The 19,245-nt window shown below is 44.3% G+C and overlaps 2 protein-coding genes across 9 annotated transcripts in view; one reads left to right on the forward strand and one right to left on the reverse strand.

Annotated features, from left to right (window-relative positions):
* The window catches only part of LOC126547757 (uncharacterized), a 201,063-nt gene extending 189,684 nt beyond the window's left edge, over window positions 1-11,379 (reverse strand). For 3 of the 8 annotated variants that reach the window (XM_055063419.2, XM_055063418.2, XM_055063417.2), the window contains exons 1-3: window positions 11,191-11,363; window positions 10,878-10,934; window positions 7,609-7,656 (exon numbers count right to left, since the gene is read on the reverse strand). In XM_055063419.2, coding sequence (XP_054919394.1) covers window positions 7,609-7,656; window positions 10,878-10,934; window positions 11,191-11,289 — 204 coding nt within the window. In that variant the 5' untranslated portion in view covers window positions 11,290-11,363. Of the gene's footprint in view, window positions 1-7,604; window positions 7,657-10,877; window positions 10,935-11,190 lie in introns of all 8 variants that reach the window. The other 5 variants (XM_055063422.2, XM_055063421.2, XM_055063420.2 and 2 more) reach the window with 4 other exon arrangements.
* A 1,525-nt stretch (window positions 11,380-12,904) lies between these two features.
* The window catches only part of Cip4 (formin-binding protein 1-like Cip4), a 238,230-nt gene continuing 231,889 nt past the window's right edge, over window positions 12,905-19,245 (forward strand). Inside the window, exon 1 of the mRNA XM_055063429.2 lies at window positions 12,905-13,129. Coding sequence (XP_054919404.1) covers window positions 13,106-13,129 — 24 coding nt within the window. The 5' untranslated portion in view covers window positions 12,905-13,105. The remainder of the gene's footprint in view (window positions 13,130-19,245) is intronic.

Raw genomic sequence — 19,245 nt, forward strand, 5'->3', positions numbered from 1 at the left:
AAGCGTATAGAGAAATCTTTCTAAAATAAATTCCCAAACACGTGCTTGCGTACCCGAGTATTTTTTTCCGCATGGCGCCCAAAATGTGCAGAGTGGCACAGAATAAATAAATTTTATTGAAGAAAAGATGGCTGTATGGTGCAGGAAAATGGGTAGGGTATATAGCAACAATGCATACTGTATTATGTGTGACATGCCAGAGAGATGGCAGCTCTGACTCTGGGGCATGTTGGAAAATTGTTTGATGTGGCAGTTATACAATTCATAGAGTTTCCTATAAGAGACTGCGGGGTTCTAACGTTACAAAACGGCACAGTGGGTTATGAGGGATGCCGCAGTGGCAAGTTCCAGATATTGGCGAGTTCCACCTGGCGTTTTTATAAGGTACATTAAATGCACAGTACACAGGAGTTTCATTGTGCCCCTTCGGAATGCGGCCGCCACGGCCAGGAATCAAACCCGTGACCTCGTTCTCAGCAGCTCTATGACATAGCCACTAAGCCACCATGGTTTGGGTGCTAGTGTCTACTGACTTTGGAGCTAGTGTCTATGGCAGCTGCAAGCCTGGTGGTTCAGCGAACTTGGGAATAATGCATAATAGTTGGATTTGCCTTAACTTCATCTTTCCGGCTCCAAACAGCTTTGCGGATTTGCAAATTTGTCACTTTCAACAAAATGTTACACCATAAATGCAACAATTCACAATGGTTATATGTGTGTGTAGAGAGTTACTACCTTGCTGTGTTAGGAAACTATGATTGCTTCGAAATTTAGAAAGATAAAATGCAATAAATAATGTCACAAGAACGCCTAAAGCCACAAGCACGAAGATTCGGCAAATCTATGTCTTGCCCGTCATTCTCGTGGTAGCTGAAAGCTCGGAGTGCCAGTTTCCTCTGGTAGTTTTTGTAAGGAACTATGGCACAATTTGCCGTACATCAAATTGCAAGTGGAATTACACCATGCGTCTCCTGCTCATTGAATGCAGGTGTACAGTTAGTCCCCAGTCGAAATTAGCACCACTAAAATTTTCCACTAACCATGGTGCGTAGCCTGCTGCTTGACTGCAGTTCACTCAGACACTGCATAGACAGAATCTGCAGCTCTGCTACGCCAATCTTCAAAAGTACTATCACGCCCAGTACGAGCACTTGGCAACGTGGTAGTGCCAAGTGCTCGTACTGGCACTACCACTTGGCAACGTGGTAGTGCGTTGTATCTCATACTGAGCACGACATTACACGCCAGATGACAGGGGATGCGACTTTTTCATGCCACACCAACTTTTCTGGAAATTGAGACTACCCTTTTTCAAACATTACAGGTCAATTCCATAGGAGATAGAATATATTTAACACTTTTTATTGTTCGGATAATTTTGCACATTACGCACATGTGGCTGAATAGCGCTAAACTACTACTTGTTTTTAAATAAAGCTATTAGTAAACGGGAAAAAAATAATCAGTGATTGTCGGGCAGCAACGACTGTTTTACAAAATGTGCTTTTTCTTAAATTCACCGCATTGCTCTAGGCCGTAAGTATAATATAGCAAATATCTTTATTTCTAATGCCAATAGAAATAAAGGAGAAGTATCTCGCGGCATTTTCTGGATCTGTGCACAAGGTAACCTTCAAACAAAAATTCTCGAAAACACTACATTTTTAAAACATGCTCCTCATTGTTCCTACTTCTCTATACATCTCAGGTTGTTGCTATTTACAGCAGAGATACGCCTTTACGTGGATAATGAACCTGTTTATTTTTATTCTTCTACTAACTTTTAAAGTACTCAATTTTCTTATTCAAAGCATCAAAATTAGAAAAATGTTACTTTATTGCAAAAAGTTTATAAAAAGAACCCCTCTCAATCTCATTCAAACTGTTCTCCGAGGACTGCGGGATAATATGAGAAAACATGTTGCATAATTTTTATTGCAACAAAGTTACAAATGTTCGGATAGCGCATCGATAGAGCATCGCAAGCGTAACGTGAAGACGTGGGATCGTTCCCCACCTGCGGTAAGATGTTTTTTCATCCACTTTCACTGCCATTAATTTATCATTTCTTTAATTCAATAAGTAAATACAAGCAATTTCCCCTATGTTTTCCTTGATGTCATTGTTTGTTGGCTTCTTATGATATAGTGTTCGGATAGTGTGCTTAAATAGAGTGGTCCATACAGCAGAAATGAGCATTTCTTGTGAAGAGGTAATACAAGGACACGCCTCCTTTTCTTCTGAGCTTTGCTCAACGGCGAGGACAAGGTAATTGCAGTCGCTGTAAAATGTTTTCAGGAACCAAATGAACATCTTAACGAAATGCACTAGCATAGTTCACGACTTCAGTACAGCGGCCGATATTCCTCATCAACAGGCAGTATAACCAATGGCAGCTGTCCTTTCTTTAATCTGATTGCATGGCATGGAATTGGCATCCCAGATGTTAAAGAATACATTCACTCACTGCGTCTGCTGTGTTGTGCTATTCCAGAATTAAAAGGTTGTTATGAAAGGCAACGATGCCTTGTGCTCCGTGATAGCAGTCGCCAAGAGAGTTGGTTTAGTTAACACAAAAGTCTTCATTTTTGCACCAGATGTGATCAACCAGAGTTTAAAAAGTTTCGATTATGTGATGCTTGATGGCAGTACTTTTGGCTACAGACAAAACATGTTTAGAGTGAGTCGTGTCTCGTCTGCATAGCTAAACATTCAATAAACAGATGCCTTGTACACGGGTCACGAGTTCCCACCTCTTCCTTTTTACATCACGGAAGCACTCAATCCCACTCTCAAGTGCAAACATCAGCTGGATGTTCTTTAGCTTGCCTTACTTATTTAGTATTTATTATGGTACCCTCATGGCTAGATGGGCATTACAGAGGGGGTGGGTACATGGTTTAAAAACAAAAAGCATTCAAACCTATAAATACAAAGATAAGATAAACAAACAGTAAGAGCAGCAAAATCAAAGGAAAAAAAAACAGCAATATTCGAGTCATTTTAAAAGATCATCTGTCACAGCGGTCTTGCATGATGACGTATCGGCTTAGGTGGCGATAGAAGAGGGAGGCCGGTTCCACTCAGAACAGGTTTTTGGCACAAAAGAACACAGGAACACGTCAGTGTGACAAAGAGGAACAGCTACCTTATTGCTGTGATCGATACAGGAGGATAAGTACACTGGCTGCGAAATTAGTTGCTGATTCAATGAACGGTGATGGAACACTTTGTGGAATAAACAAAGGCATGAGATGATGCGCCGAGTTTGAAGGATAGGAAGGGTAAGTGACAATTTCATCTGCGAGACACCAGCGGTAAGTGAATAGCTGGACATAATAAAGCGAGCTGATCGATTCTGAAGGGATTCTATGGATTGAATGAGAGTGCAGTGTGCCGGATGCCAAACTGCACACGCGTATTCGAGTTTCAGACAAACGAAGATTTGATAAAGCATTAATTTTTGGCACTGTGGAGCTTGGAAAAAATTGCGTTGGAAATAACCGAGAGTGCGATTTGCATTACCTATGATGTAGTCAATGCGGGTATGCCATGACAAGTCATCAGATATGATGACTTGTCAATTACAGTTTTGCAATCATTTCAGATGCAGACTGCATTACATTGCAGTTTTCTGCCGTGGGTTGTGAAGAGAAGCTTGATGCTTTACAACTACTTCGACTCCGTCACATGAGTTATGTATTCCCATGTCCGGTTGCAGAGAACAGCAAGTTTACTTACTCATAATTTTTCCGTGATTTGCGACGCCATCACTTAGAGACGGGGCTTTGTGGGGAGACTTCAGGACACTCGTGGATCTTGCTTAATGCAAAACAAGCGTGGGCTGCATCGTGCGACATGTCATTGCTTATAACAATGTAACTGCGTGTTGTTTTTCTGATGGTTACAACACAGGTGAAAACTGACATTTGTCTTTTGTTCCAATGGTAGGATCGAATTGCACTCGAAACAATGGCAGTCCAATTTTTTCCAAAGTCAAAATGCAGAACGAGGGATGCTTGCCAGTCACATTGTTTTGCTTCACAAATGGCTGCAGCTTGTGTCCACTATATATAGTTGTGAGAAACCCACTTGGAGATTCACTTAGCTAGTTCCTTCATAAACGAAGTCAACTGTGATGTTATCTTTACGTCTCCATTTTCCCACACCACATATGTGACCTCAGCCTTGTGTAGGGCCCCTAATGTTCTCATAGTTATTCTATCGCTCATAGGACACAGTTCACAGTCTCCTAGACAGCATTTCCCTGTTGGTGAGGAGCAGACACATAGTTCTTTGAAGTCCTCAATGGTATAGGCATCACCTATCTATTTTTTAAGTGCAGAAACACAGAGCTCAGTGTTGGTACAATCCACACAAAGGCACACTTCTTTGTGGAGAGCACGCAAAACCCATTTCAGACAAAGTGAATAAACTTCGACACCGTCACTAAAGTGTCCAGATTAACCACCTTGAACACACAATAGGCCTCTCATATTTAGCGGGACATAAATCCTCGGGGAATGTACTGCTTTTCACCGTCAAGAACAACACACACAATGTCTTCCCTGTTTGGGTGATGCTGTGAGCACCCATACTCATCTTTTGTGTAGTAGTCCATGACAGTCTGCACCATCTTGAAGGCTTAAACAAGGACCTGGGGCTGTCCATATGCAGTTGCTTCTTATGAAAACTTCGTGCCTTGTGAATCGTGTACCTTGATAAACTTGGCATGGCAACCTGGATTACTTGTGGATCGATTCACAGGCAGCAGTATCAACAATTGTAGGCACTATTGATAAGATGTAGATGCTCTGTAGGGTTTGCTCAAGTTTCCCAACCATTCAAGGCAGTCATCACAACTGTTCCTTGAGGATCCAGGACTATCGGTTCTCCCAAACTGACCCCTCATCGAATTTCGACTGGAACAGCACTTTCAATTTTGTTCTGCTTCCTTTTTGCATAAGCTTTTCTTCATCTTTAAAGAACACGACTGGAGAGCTTGAAGGGGGAAACAGCAATGAGCTCTATGTACCTGTTCAGCTCACCGACCGTTTCTCCCTCAGAGATGAAGACATCAGCGGTATCACCAGAGTCCAAGAGGGAGACCAAATCCTTGTACCGTTTGAAAGAGTGTTGTCAGATCTGATCTCCATCTCTAATTGGACATGCACCTTGATGCAAGGCATTCCGCAACATAGAGACACGAACATCTCCAACACTACAGAAACTTCACTGGAATGAAACTTTATTTTTGTGCCACCATGTGGTAGCCAGCACAAAAAACTCGGTCGCGGTTGTAAGGTCTGAGCATAGCTACGTTCTGAGCGAGTGAAGGAACGGTCACAGAAACAATATTAAGCCTGCTTTCAAAGCCTAAATGCTATGTCCCACCTCAGCAACCACATACATTTCTGCTTACACAAGTGCAGAGGTGCAGGGCACCAAGCCTCAAGCGGCTGTATCCAGTGACCTGAACCATGCCTGAAAGCAAGCAGAGCTGCAAAGGGTCTCACGACTCGGGTCTCATGCAAGACAGAACACCTGCAACCACCAAGAAGTGCAAATGGTAACCTAAATAAACAGTTCTAAGAAACATAAGATAAAGCCCAGAAGTTTCTCCTTGCACTTGGCTTACTGGCAGAGCTGCACACCTCATTATCCTCTGTGCAGATGGGCTTTGCTGTCTTCACTGTCATCTGCACATATCGTCTGTGCTTCGACATTGTCTGAACAGGCACACAGACACACTGCAGAAGGTAAACATCATTAGCTCACTGTCTATTTCTATAGCTTTCATTTTGGCACTTTGCCGAAAGAAATAAAGAATGGAGGGTTGTGAACATGCTCGCTACTTGTTGATAAGGAATATTAGCTGCTGTACTGAAGCCACAAACTATGCAAGTGCATTTTTTTCAAACAGTTCTTTCCCTTTCTGTAAACATGTTCCACTGACTGCAAATACTTCATTCTTGTCATTGTGCACGGCTCAGAAGAGAAAGAGGCATCTCCTTGTATTACCTTTTCACAAGAAATGCTCATTTTTGCACAGAAATGCTCATTTCTGCACTATGGACCAATCTCTCAAAACACAATATTCGAACATTTGTAACTCAGTTCCAATAAAACTGATGCAACATGTTTTTTCATACTAGTATTCTGCAGACCTCAGAGAATAATTTGGGTGACACTGAACGAGACTGAGGGGAGGGGGGGGGGGGGCATTTTTTTATAGACTCTTCAATAAAGCAACATTTTTTAAATTTTGATGTTCTGAGTAAAAAAAATCATTACTTAGAAAATTAGTAGAAGAATAAAAATGCACAGGTTTGTTATTCACCTGAAGGCCTACCTCTGCCGTAAATCACAAGCTGGGATGCACAGAGAGGTAGAAACAGAGACCCAAAGATGAGCACGTTTGAAAAATGTAGCGCTTTCAAAAATTTTTTTTTAAAGTTTTTTCGCAAATCCAGGAAATGTCATGAACTCTTCCCCTTTACTTCTATTAGCACTGGAAATAAAGACATTTGCTATATTATTTTTGTGTGGCCTAGAGTAATGTTGTGAATTTAAAAAGAACATTTCTTAAAGCTGTCGTTGTTGCCAAACGACCTTTGATGATTTTTTTCAGTTTACTAATTGCTTTCTTCAAAAACAAGTAGCAGTTTAGCACTATCCAGCCATGCATGCATAATGTGCAAAATTTTCAGAAAATAAGAAAATTACAAATATACCGCATGTTTCAACCTCTCGTGGAATTGATGTGCACCGACTTTTCCAACACAATCCCAAGGCATTGCACCCTGTTTCTTTTTTGTTTTGTTTTTTTTTTCTTTCACCATATGTGCATATTTTGCTGCTCTATGCTGTGTTCATACTGTATTTTCCAAAGTGGACAATCACTTACTTAATCCTGCTAGACCCCTGCTAAATTTAGCAATCCAGTGAAATCACTTGGCAGCTTAAACTGGCCTTGCAGTGTGCTCAACCGCTATTTCAGAAACGGAAGCAACCCACACCCTAACTCAGGAGGTCAGTGAAATGTCATAGAAGTTATGATCACAGCCGATTCAATGAAGAAAAAGGTTGCATTACAATCCGTTCATTCATATATGTAGCCCTAACCATCATTGCTAACATGTTACTTGCAAAGGACACAAACAGCACTTTCATTTTAAATATGTACATGCTTAAGTTTGTGCTAGCCAAGCTGTTGTAGTTGCTGTTGTAGTTGCTGTAGAGCTCAGTTAAAGTTTGTTTCACTTTAAGTGAAGGTAGTCATGGACTCATGTATCCTCACCTTCCAAAAAAACTGAACAGAATAACTGAAAGAGTGTAAAGCAACAATTCTCTTTTACTACGTGAAAAATCTTACGATTTCTTTTTGTCCCCCTTTCTACAAAGCTGATCTCTGTCTCTAACTTACCCTCACAACTTCACCTGGAACTTGTGACCAATTTTCTTATCATTCTTAAAGATAGAGCATATTTAATGTATGTTTTATACAGATGTTGATTGCAGGCTTGTATTAGGTTGTAGTTTGTTGGCATGGTGAAAAGTTCTTTTGATAATCAATCTGAAAAGTAGACCTCATAGTCACTTACTCACCACTTGAGGTTCACATAAAGGTGGTGTGCCATTAGTCTTCTTTTCATTCTGAAAGACATTGCAAATTTATCACATGTTACACAGTACACAGAGGTCATCAGATATTGTCTACAAGTCTTCCAACTCAATGCAAGTGCCAGCAATTTTCAGCAAAGTTTCCACAAGTTCTATCTATCTACCCTCTATGTTCAATTATATTGCAAAGGTATGCAAACCTGTGCATCCTCCTTCTATCACAGAAACGTTTTGGAAGAGTGCTATTTATGGAAAGAATGAAGCAGCACTCCCCAAGGTGAAGAAATTGTACATTAGCCCTGACACACACTCACATGAAACAAAAAGCAAAAGTCAGGAAGTTCAACACAAGATGAAACCCCCCTGGTTGCTCACAGCTCACACATATCAGCAGACAGCCTTGCAGCCTTCGAGATGCTAACTAAAGAGAACATGGTGCGTTTCTGAGTAGTCCCACTGTACAAATAGTATTAAGTAGAGCCCTGGCTTACATTCACACATCAGGACAGTTGCCTGCTAAAAGCATAAAGCAACTCAAGTACTCTTCCCACCAAATACCTCAAGCACATTCAGAAAATCTACTCCCATACGCCCTCGTATGGGGCTAATCAATGGCTAATCAATGGCTAATCAAAATTTTCTTCATACACCAACTTGAAGGGACACTAATGAAGAAGTTGAATCTAACTATAGTGGTGATTTCATCTTTAAAAATTCAATTTGCACTTCTATAGTTGAAAAAAAAATAAAGCAGAAAATCAAGGTGAAACTTCCCTTACTTGCATTTCGCACCCAAATCGTGACATCGATGGCTGCAGTTTTGCATCACAGATTGCCCCATAGTTCCGTGTATCTACACCCTTCTTGTGCAGGAAGTTCATGAACGTTTCAAGGTTGAATCTTTACTCACCATCAAATACAATGCAATTCCTTATTATTAATAAACAAATGAATAGTGCCAAATGAATGCTGCCTTAATCTATGATCCCACGGGGAGCTCATGCGGTAACTCCAAGGCGACGTTAACATCCATCTTTAATTTTCGAGTCCTATCTGGATAACCACTATTCTCCCCATAGCAAAACTGACCTACTTGCAATTCCCATAGTTTAATCTACAAAGCTACCGGGTCTTTACCCATTCCTCTTCTATGCACCTTTGCCAGCAAAAAAACAAAAAAATGCTAAGCGTGAAAACGGTACAGCGAACAAATGAGAGATGACCACATATTGGTTACGTGCACCAACTCTTTCCTCAAACTGAGTGTTCATAATATTAACCAGGTTTGAACCAGAGAAACTTTCACTGCCCTTGTCTGCTGAAGTTTGCAGGTTTCTTTTTCAGTGTGCACAGTCATTGGCTTCTGTTCACTGAACCTAAATGTCCTTATAATTCCCAAGCTTCCACTGATAGCAAGGATGCTCAAATGCTGCCACAGTCCATGTGATGATGGCATCATAATTGTTAGTCAAAGAACAACAGACAAACAGCATACAAAAGTAATAATGCTGTGAAAAAGGCAAACTACCCCCACCTTTATAGCTTTCAAGTGACTAAAATATAATGTTAAACACGAGTGGCAAGTTACACTTCAGGAATCACAAATACGTCAGTTCTACAATAAGCGGAGGCTTGGCAAGCCAGAAGAGATGCAGACCTCAACACCAGTGGTGGTGCCATATCGAAACTACCCCAACTGCTCTCTCACTGACATCATGGATATTGGCACTGTCTGATCAGCACCAAGAAAAATTGCATCATACTCAAAAGTGGACAAAGATTTAACCTAACGACTTTTGTGACTTTTCTTGTTTATTGAAGCAAGTATACTTCAGAATCATTGGCATTAAGCTGACGTCAGTAGTGTCGTGATTATGGGTTAAAATTCTGAAGAGAGAAGTTTGACCTTCATTTTCACCAAAGCATTTTCCTGTCAAAATATAAATACAAAGAAACTCTTGAAAGTATACTTTACCTCTTCAAACTAATTTAGTGTATCTTGCTCATGCCTCCTCAACATCACCTGCATGCACACTTTTCATAGTGAAATGGGCACCATGCACACAGCTTTAAGAGTCACGAACAGCTAGTTTGCAGACTGCTCTGCAGAAAGGGCATGGAGACAAGTCAAAATGACAGCATCGCCCACTCTTGACTCCTACCAGGGAGAGGGCCAACTTTATATACGTATAATTGGTCTTAACTGCATACTTTGTTGAAACCACACTTATAACAGCTTTAAAACCTATTTTAAGGTGTCTTCAGTAATGTTCAAAGAAAGAAAGGGAGTAGGCAAAACATACTTGAGTGAGTTCATTAATAAATGTGTCGGCCAAATAATATCAGCTAAGTTTTGAAGACCGACAATAGTACCAAAGAGTTTCGTCTGTTCATAAACTTAAAGCATGACCTTAATACTCATGTGCAACTCATTCAAGTTATATTAAGTGCCATAGACAACGAAACTCCATGTTTATGCTTCATCCACGAAATCGTCTCAGAAATACTGCTTCTCGTACTCAAAGCATAAATGCAAGTTTCTGCTTTGTCTCAGAACACTTCCACTTGGAAAAAAAAGCGTGGCGTCGTGCATTGGTAGGTCATCAGGCGCGGCCCGGATGGTGTTGCGGCTTGTTTAAGCTTCCTACAAGATCTGCCGACGTCAGCTGCTTGGGCTACGATGGAAACGAGACGCTATTCTGAACAGCAACATACTGGCGCCCGTTTCATGGCTAGCTTGAACAAGCGAATCGTTGCCCGGTCGCTTTCACATTCGAACACATATGGCATGCACAGTTGCATTATACTGCGCATATATATATATACATATACATGCAGAATGTGAAAACGCTTGCGTCGAGTTGAACAATAGCCAGAGGGCTTCGTGAACGCGCAACGTTTGCTACAATATACCATTCCTCCGCTCGCTGAGCTATGTGATCAGGCCAGGAGTCTACTGTCAGTACGGAAAGCCTGTGCGTCCGGTTACACACCCATTTGGTTATCCGCGGAACTACACATCCTTCGACTTGGGGCAACTTCTTGACATTCCACAGGTGGCAACAAACGATTCTGTGATGTGCAATTCAGTTTTATTAGCGAAACATGCGATCTTGCACAGCATTGACCGGAGACGTGCATGCGTTCTAGCGCAACGAAAAACTGCGTTAAAGTGAGCAGTGTAATCACTTCGAAGACAGATGGGGGTTATTGCAAGTACGTAGACACGTGTACGCAAATGAATCCACACTTACACAATCTGTCGCACTGTTACTTGTCTGCCGGTGCTTCTTCAGGACTCGTCCAGTCACCTAATGGAGAACACGTAAAGATTTTTTTTTCTTTTTTAAGCATTGCAATCGCCACGTGGGATCTTCTACGCAACTTCACGAGCAAAACAGAACTACGCTTTTGGTGTCCCTATCTTCAGAAAAATAAACTCTCTCCCTTTACAACTTTACAAGGCAAATTGTTGGCTGCTCGCAGGCGCCGGGAAGTCCGAAGCACGATACGCAACTTCCCGACTTCCGAAGTACAGCACATCGCAAAGCGTAAGACAAGACTAACATTTGTATCCCGGCTATCTTGTTCGTCCTCATCGTCGGAAATCAGGATCACCTCGTTTTTCTCTATCAGTGGTTTTAAAAACGCCTTCATTGATGACATTACTACCTCATTTGGAATCACAATGGCAACAACGGCTGTGGCGCCTCGACGCGCGCGTTAGAGCAGAGTAGCGAGGAGAGTAGTGTGCATTCTCACTTAAGGTAGGGTGGTGCCACCTTTTGTAGTGGTTTGTCTCGCGAGGTGCACCGCCGCCATCTTTTAAATATTTTTCCCATTCTCTGCGATGCAACCGGTGGGCGCGGGGAACGTTCCCTTTGCTGGATGCCTAGGCGCCGCGTCTCCCAACACAACAAGCATTATAGAAGTGGTTGGATGATTCTTTTTTTTGTCCCTACAGACCCGAAAAGAAAGCTCCCATGGCTCGTAAAAATCACAATACACCCCCTTTTTCAGCGCGCGTCATCTGCCTTTAGCTCACTGTTGTTGCGATGCATGCATAAGGGATCATGTGATTTGGTCAATTTATTGTGTTGCTAACAGAGTCAACTTATCTAATGTTATCTGCTCATTTCATTCGGTACCAAACACTGAGCGACCGAACTCAGTCAGATGCTCAGAAAGACGAACATCTGAAGTATGCAATGTAGATATAATGTTCCTGCTTATGTATGAGTGTGTTCTCTGCAGATAAACTAACTTTTTCCTTCAGGTTTTGTAGTTTTCAATGACAGCGCAGAACTTTGAATTGTCTGTAAGTGTTATTGCGTACATGCTATATATACGAAATAACAGGCGCAATATATAATCCTATATTATGAGGAACACAGATTCAACAGAATTACGGAAGCAGCTTCTGTCTTTAATAAAAGATACCCCTAACTTCAAGAATAATACTGCAACAAAATACCGCTAGAAACATAAAAGAAATGCGTCTATAAACTTGGAAGCGTTCTAGAAGAAAGCGATTTTGCAAAGTCCTGGTGCCCTTTAAAAGCAAGAAGCAAGACAAACTGATGCGAGGTTTGCAAATAAGTTCGCGTAATTCATTAACAGGGTACGTGACTCGGAAATGTAGGCTGTCCCCTCAGAAAAAGAGCGTTAAATGTGTCGAAACTTATTTGTGCCAGAAATACCTGCCATATAGATTGACTTGCATCCCTCCCCGCCCCCCGTAAAGAATTCCTTACTATGCCATTATATCCTGCATGCTTACGGCTGCTGTTATCGAAAAGCCGGTAGAGTTATCAGGCGCTTCGTTTATGTCTCTTATGTGTACAACACAACAGCTTTGTGCAGTACCTTTATGTATACTTTGAAAAAAAGTACATAAAGTACAGCAGAACACTTGTTTTTTTCTTCGTGAGTGTAGCCATGCGACTCGGCGCGACACGAACGCAGCGTACTTCTCCGAACGCAATGAGCCGACAATGGCGGCCTCCGTAGCAGACGACGCAGTTGTCTTCGCAGGTTCTATGATCGCAGTTTCGCGGGACGGGGACGTCGGGTAACCATGGGGTAGAGTTGAGTTTGAATAACGTTGTTTTGGGAATGACCAACGTATCTTGAAATAAATAAAGTTATGTTACCTTATTTTGCACAAACTTAAAAAAAAATAACATTATATAGACAAATCTGTTTGTACAAGAGTCCGTGTTTCAAACGTCAAGTAGCATTGTCTACAACGGCCGCCAGAGGCCGCGGCCAGTCAGCGATAGGCGGCCATCTTGCTCAGAGCTGCTCCTGCGTGTGTCACAAAATGATGGCTGGTGTTTGTGTCGAAATGGAAGAACAGACGTGCATCTGAAGCTCTGAAACGTATACGAGAGGTGTGGCTCAAACTGCTGTGATACTGCTCAGCGTTTATTCGTCGAAAACATCGTTTGCAACTGCACGCTGGATATTCGTCAATGAAAACATGAGTTGGGGTCTGGAGCTCTGGGTGAGTGTCCGTTCTTGCACTTCTGCCGATGAGCACGCGTTGCGTGTAAACGGTGCAACTTGCGGTAGAAACTTTTGGACGATGCATCGAGAACTGAGCTTCGCACGTTGTTTTGCTATCGGACTTCATGCTCTTCATCCTATGCGCGCATAGAATGTCGAAGGTCTCTAAGCACCATTAAAGACATTCACCGACCACTTCATCCTTTATTCCCAGCCTCACTTGTCGCACAAGTGAGCCCCACGCTTGTCCTGCGGCGTTGTCTAAGCAGCCTCAGCCTTCAACGTTGAGTGACCTCAACAACGAAGGAAAATGTATTTCGCCCAACCATCGGGTGCCTAACGAGTTTTGAATTAGCGGGTAAAACGTAGTGGTGTATCAAGAAGCGGAGTGTCATGCGTTACTGACCGAAATGCTATGATCAAGCCAGCATGATCGTTTTTTACATGTACTGTGCACTGTTATGTGTCTGTTGGTGTTTTCGTGAAAATCTTGTTTACGGTCTGCGAAGGAACTGCCTGGCAAATTTACTATTACCGCCGTGCCCATGCTCGAGAGTCGCTCAGAGATAACACAGCTTACTCCTCCGATCGAAACGAGTAAGATGTGTTATTTGGTGTCGGCATTCATGCAAACAGTGCGGTTAAACACGCGCTTAGTTGTTGGTGCAAAAGTTGATGCCGCTAAACCTGGCTTGTCGTTCGTTTGCTTGGTTGTTGTTATGTTGGTGTTGCTTTAACTAGCTTCTTTCTTCCTGTTAGCGATGACCGCTGAGACAAAAAACATTGCGTACGTAGAAACGGGTTAAACGAAGGTACCGTCGCCATGAAGGTTGAGAAATGAAGAACATAAAAAAATAAACAGGTAACGGTTAATCAGGCACGATAAACCGTGTATGTACCTTTGGCTTTGGTTAATGAGTCTAGATGAAGAGCTTTCGCTTTCGAACGGAAATGTATCGATAGTTATTGACCCACCACATCTCGCACGTTTCGTGCGTACAGCGCTCATTTCAATGCACGTGTCCCGTGTCGTCTAGGTGGAATGGGGTTAAACCTGCGAAGCAAACGCCTAGGTCGCTGCGTGTAGAGAAAGGAACTGCCTTGATGTTATCCGCGCTTTGCCTTGTTATTGCTCGCGAGGCCGAGCCGTGTTGGATGATGCGCATTTTGCACCCGTGTCAACAGCAGTGTATCGTTGTCATCCCGGTTGCGCGAGTAACTGATGTTCGAGTGCGTCAAGAAAACAAAACATGCCAGGGGGAAGTCGCGGTGAATATTCGGAAGTTCCATCACGTTTGTGACCGCCTCGGCCTGCCCGGAAGCTCACAAGAATGTCGGCCTACGCGAGAAGCACCATTTAATTGACTTCGTTTCGAGGGCGGCTTTTATTTTTCCATCGCCTAAGGCTAGCTGCAGATACTTGAGTGGCAGGTATTCTTTTTTTTTTTTTCTGTTTGAGCGGAGCTTCACATCACGAGGCGTCGCGGCAAAACTGACTCATACTTCTGCGTGCCAAGCATTGCTCACAATGTGACGTTTCGCGCGCTTTTTCTTTTTGAAATTCTTATCCTTAAGCCCTTCTGTTGCGTGCGTGGGTGCCTTTTGTTGCTAATGTCTGCTTTTCAAGCGAACACCTTTGTTATAAACCTGACGTTTACAGCTACTTCCTGCGTAATGCCGTAATTATCAGTTTTCATGAGCCTCAACCGAATCGCAGCTTCAGCTGCGTCGTCTGGTTACGTTGTCGGACACTTCTGAGAAACGCTCGAGAGTTATAGATAAGGGGGCGCCAACGGGACGCAAGCCGTTTCCGTCCCCTAATGTCATTCGTCGTGACTAGAGAGTACCTGTACACTATAGGGCATGCCGTAGCAGTGAACAATGAACGCGGGAAAGCTGTACGTCCCTGCGCACGGAGGAACGTGTGCGACTGTTTGATTGAAACTGATTGAAATTGCCACCGGATAATATATGTTGTTGCTAACTCTAACCTTTGTTCGACATGCTGTTTTTTTTTTTTTTTTGCATCATACCCACGTCTCCTCTTCCCACTTAGGCCATAGTTTTGGAATAAATGTTGTATCCATTTTAGTGCGCGAGCATTCTCTCTCTCCCGCATCTCTCCCTTCTTTTTTTTCCGCCGTGTATGATTGTTTCGGACTTTCAGACTGACTCCAACCAAATAACTGAATTTTATTAGCCCGTTTCGGAGCCCATTCGGCCCCTTCTTCAGGGGTTGTTCTTCGGGGTGGCGTTGCGCGGCTTTTAAAGGGTCTTTTGTAAAGAAAGGAGGTGAGAGTACGGAAGCTGGGCAGACACTTCACAGACGGGAAGGGGTCAGTCTGCCGAAAAACCAACCCACACGGGCCGCTACCTTCATTTCCAATCGGACCATCCGGCAAACCACAAGGCGTCTGTTGTAAATTCTTTATTCAAAAGAGCCGAAACTCATTCCTCATCGGAATCGGATCAAAAGAAAGAAAAGAGAGCGGTTCTCAACGAACTTAAAAGGTGTGGCTACACATATGACTTCATTAGAAAAACAACCCGACAACAAAAAATAAGAAACAAACTACGGGACCTTCAGCCGTTAACTTCTCTTCAACCCCAGAAGCGAGTGTCCATCCCGTACGTCAGATGTACCAGCGAAGAAGCGCTCAGCCGAATCTTGAAAAAAAAAAAGGAAAAACAAAAGAGAGAAGGCCTCAAAGTGGCGCACAAGCTGATAAACACTTTGAATATCCTCCTCCCTAAACCAAAAGATCGTCTACCAAAAGAAAAAGCTCAAGGCGTCGTACATCGGGTAACCAAAAATCTAAAGGAAAGGATCAGACAACACGAGAACGACGGCAGAACATTCAACCGTATACGCAGCGCCGTCGTCGAACACATTGAAGACGCCGACCACAAAATTGCTTTCCAGGACGCTCGAATCCTTCAAACAGAGACGAACTCGCGAAAAATACTACTGGAGTCATGGCACATTCAGAATACGGGGGGGGGGGGGGGGGGGGGGGGGTTTGGTAACATAAACCGCATGAAGCGCAACCTACCCACGGTGTATATCCATGGCCTTGGCGACATGATGAAAAGAAGAGGACGCCCAGACAGGCAGATTCCCGCTCGAGTTCAACACGAAAATGTCGCCGCTGCAACTGCCCGTCCCCCCCGCCTCCCATCGGCGGCACTCTCGCGGGCCAAGCTCCCCCAGCACCGGTCATCCCGCCGCCCAACACCACGGCAGCCCTCTCACCCTTTTGTTCCCCCCTTTTCCCGTCTGTGAAGTGTCTCCCCACCTTCCGTACTCTCCCCTCCTTTCTTTACAAAAGACCCTTTAAAAGCTGCACACCACCACCCCACCAAGAACAACCCCTGAAGAAGGAGCCGAATGGGCTCTGAAACGTCGGGCTAATAAAATTCAGTTACTTGGTTGGAGTCAGTCTGAAAGTCCTAATCGATTTCCCAACCAGACAGGCAATTCTGTCGAAATGTTTAGCTTCATAATTGTTTCAGAATGATGTTACCGCATCGATAAACGCTAACTCTAATTTTGGTGTTATGCCGCGCTGCGGGTGCGGCGGTATCCGCAGCCGAATATTCCGGAATAATAAGAGAGCTAAATGGGGATTCTCGTCTGAGACGGGATATGGTACAGTGCAAACATTGTTAGCACCGATTTGGTTCGTTATTCCTGGCGCGAGCGCTGTATAATACAGAAGGCCGCATAACGAAATGCGCAAAGAATAATCTCGCAAGTTGATAGGATGGAACATTTGAGTGGATAACTCGGAACTGTAAAATTTATCTCATTATATGCACTTTGTTAGAGCCGTGGTGAAAATATTCAGAGCAGGACAGATGACTTTCTTTTTCGCAGCGGCAGGCGTTTGGGAGCGCTTATTGCGCCCACTTATTAGCTTGATGAACACTAACTGGCTAATTAACTTGTTAATTGCAACTTTGAGGCGCATGTTGCAATCGCTCAATTTGAAGACGGTCAGTTAGCGTGCACCACGGCTTCGAGATGTTCGTTCTGCAGGGCGGCACGGAGTACGTTGACATTCCACAAGTGTCCAGGACGTTGTAGTTGTGTAATAGTTCGTAAATCTGAAAGCTCATTTAAGCGATCCTTGTTCACGTGTTTTCCTTATTCGTTGTGCAGGCGCGCGCGAACGAGCGAGAGCGAGTGTACGCACACATGTCTGTTCGTTGTCGTAGTGACGAGCAATGCCAAGAGCCGGTGGCGCAGAGTTTTGGCTTCTGCGAGAGAGTCCCGACGCAACCGCGTATTTTTTTTTTACTTCGCTTTCCTGCTCTCCTTCTAATCGGAAAGGTTTGCTGGGGAATTCCTGTTGCGCGGGCGATTCCAGAGATTCCAGCTTCCTTTTGTAGCTCCGTTTTGACAAGAGTATTTGCACCCGACGGGCTGGTGCTAATGCCGGCCTCGAGACAGAGCGTCCTGCTTCGTCGTTGGTTGGCACCTGACCGTGTTTGCATGCGCAGTGACAGCCGGCTCAATACGAGACAGCATACCCCCTTAGCTCCATTTCTATTCGCCTGCACTTGCTAACTAGTTCAGGAGGTGCTTCACTTGGCAGTTCGTTTCACCAGTTTGACGTGGCGGCATCTGGACGTCGCCATTCGTTTCACACGTTGCAGGCTCCGTGCAGGACGAGTTCGCAGCATTTCCTGCGCTCCTCAGAAAGTTTGTGCACGGCTCGTGCCGTGTCGGTTCTGCACGAGCAAGAACTGGCGCTGAACTAGCTCGGCCAAGTGCAGCCCAATCGAATGGACCATTGATCCGGGCGGATTGATGCGTGGGGTTTATCGTCCCAAAGCAACTCTTGAGGCTATGGGGGATGTCGTAGTAGAGGTCTTCTGCAGGTGTACTTAAATCTAAGAATACACGAGCGTTTTTTTTTTTTTTTTTTTCAATTTCGCCTTTATCTAAATGCGACCACCGTGGCCGGAAATCGAACCCTCGATCTCGTGCTCAGCAGCAGCATGCCGTATAGCCTCTGAGCCACCGCGGCGGGTGCCGCTGTGTTCCGAGTCTCGATGACGACAGCCATTACGAGATGTGGCGCCCGCTGCGAGTTACTTGCCAGAAATAATTCGCATGCGGGTGTTGTGTGCGGGACGCGCAAAAAAAAAAAAAAAAAAATGAAGGGAAAGGAAGAAAAGAAAGCGCAACGACAGCATTCGTGCTGCTTCAGGAAAGGCTGACTTCGTCCTTCCGGACGCGGGTTCGAGCACCCAGATTTGTGTCGCTCGAACCCGCATTAAACACACCGATTTGTCGGTCTTCGTGCCGCAGGTCGTGCACGTATTCTCGTCTGGGCACCACGGAGTCGCGACTATCGGTGTTTGTCGTCAGTTTGTTCTCCAAGCGTCGTGTGGCGGTCTTTTCTTTTTTCTTGTGTATGTGTGTGTGTCGTCCCGTTTCGCGTCCCACCTTGTGCTACACTGGATATCGGCCTCGCTGTCACTCCGCGGCGCGCATCCGGATCGATTGATTCTTCGGACCGACCGCGGCCAAAGAGAGCGGGTCCTTTTTTGAGTGGCGTGCCAGATCAGGCTCGGCCATAAGCGACCGCCTTCCTTCACGTGTCCCTCCTTTCAGGGGGGGGGTTCGGCGCCTATAGCCCGCGCTGGCGACCGTGTTGCAGAGCCCGAAATGTGTGTGTGTGTGTGTGTGTGTGTGTGTGTGTGCGTGCGCACGCACGCACGCCCGCCCGCCCGCCCGCCCGCCGGTCTCGTTTCAGAACTCGCGCCGGTGGTGGAAGGTGCGCAACTTTTTCGCGGTGCCTGCGTTGGTCCCGGGCGGTCGGTTACCCTTTCTTTGTTGCCGCTTCCAGTGAAATCATTTTGTGAACAATGCTGTTCCTTACGTTAAACCGAGTGCCGTAGGTGTGACCTTAGCACGCAAATTTTTCTACCGTGCATCTTTCGCTCAATCTTGATGACCTCAGAACACTTTCTTTTATTTTTTATTATGACTTTTTTTTTAGCGAGCACCGCGCGTCTCTGTAGAAACGGTGTAATCAACATTTTGCGCTCGCTGTGTCTCCTTGTCAGGGCAGATTAACGTGCGACTACCGTCACCATCCTGAA

This window comes from Dermacentor andersoni, chromosome 1 (assembly GCF_023375885.2).
Source record: "Dermacentor andersoni chromosome 1, qqDerAnde1_hic_scaffold, whole genome shotgun sequence".
NCBI classification, from domain to species: Eukaryota; Metazoa; Arthropoda; class Arachnida; order Ixodida; family Ixodidae; genus Dermacentor; species Dermacentor andersoni.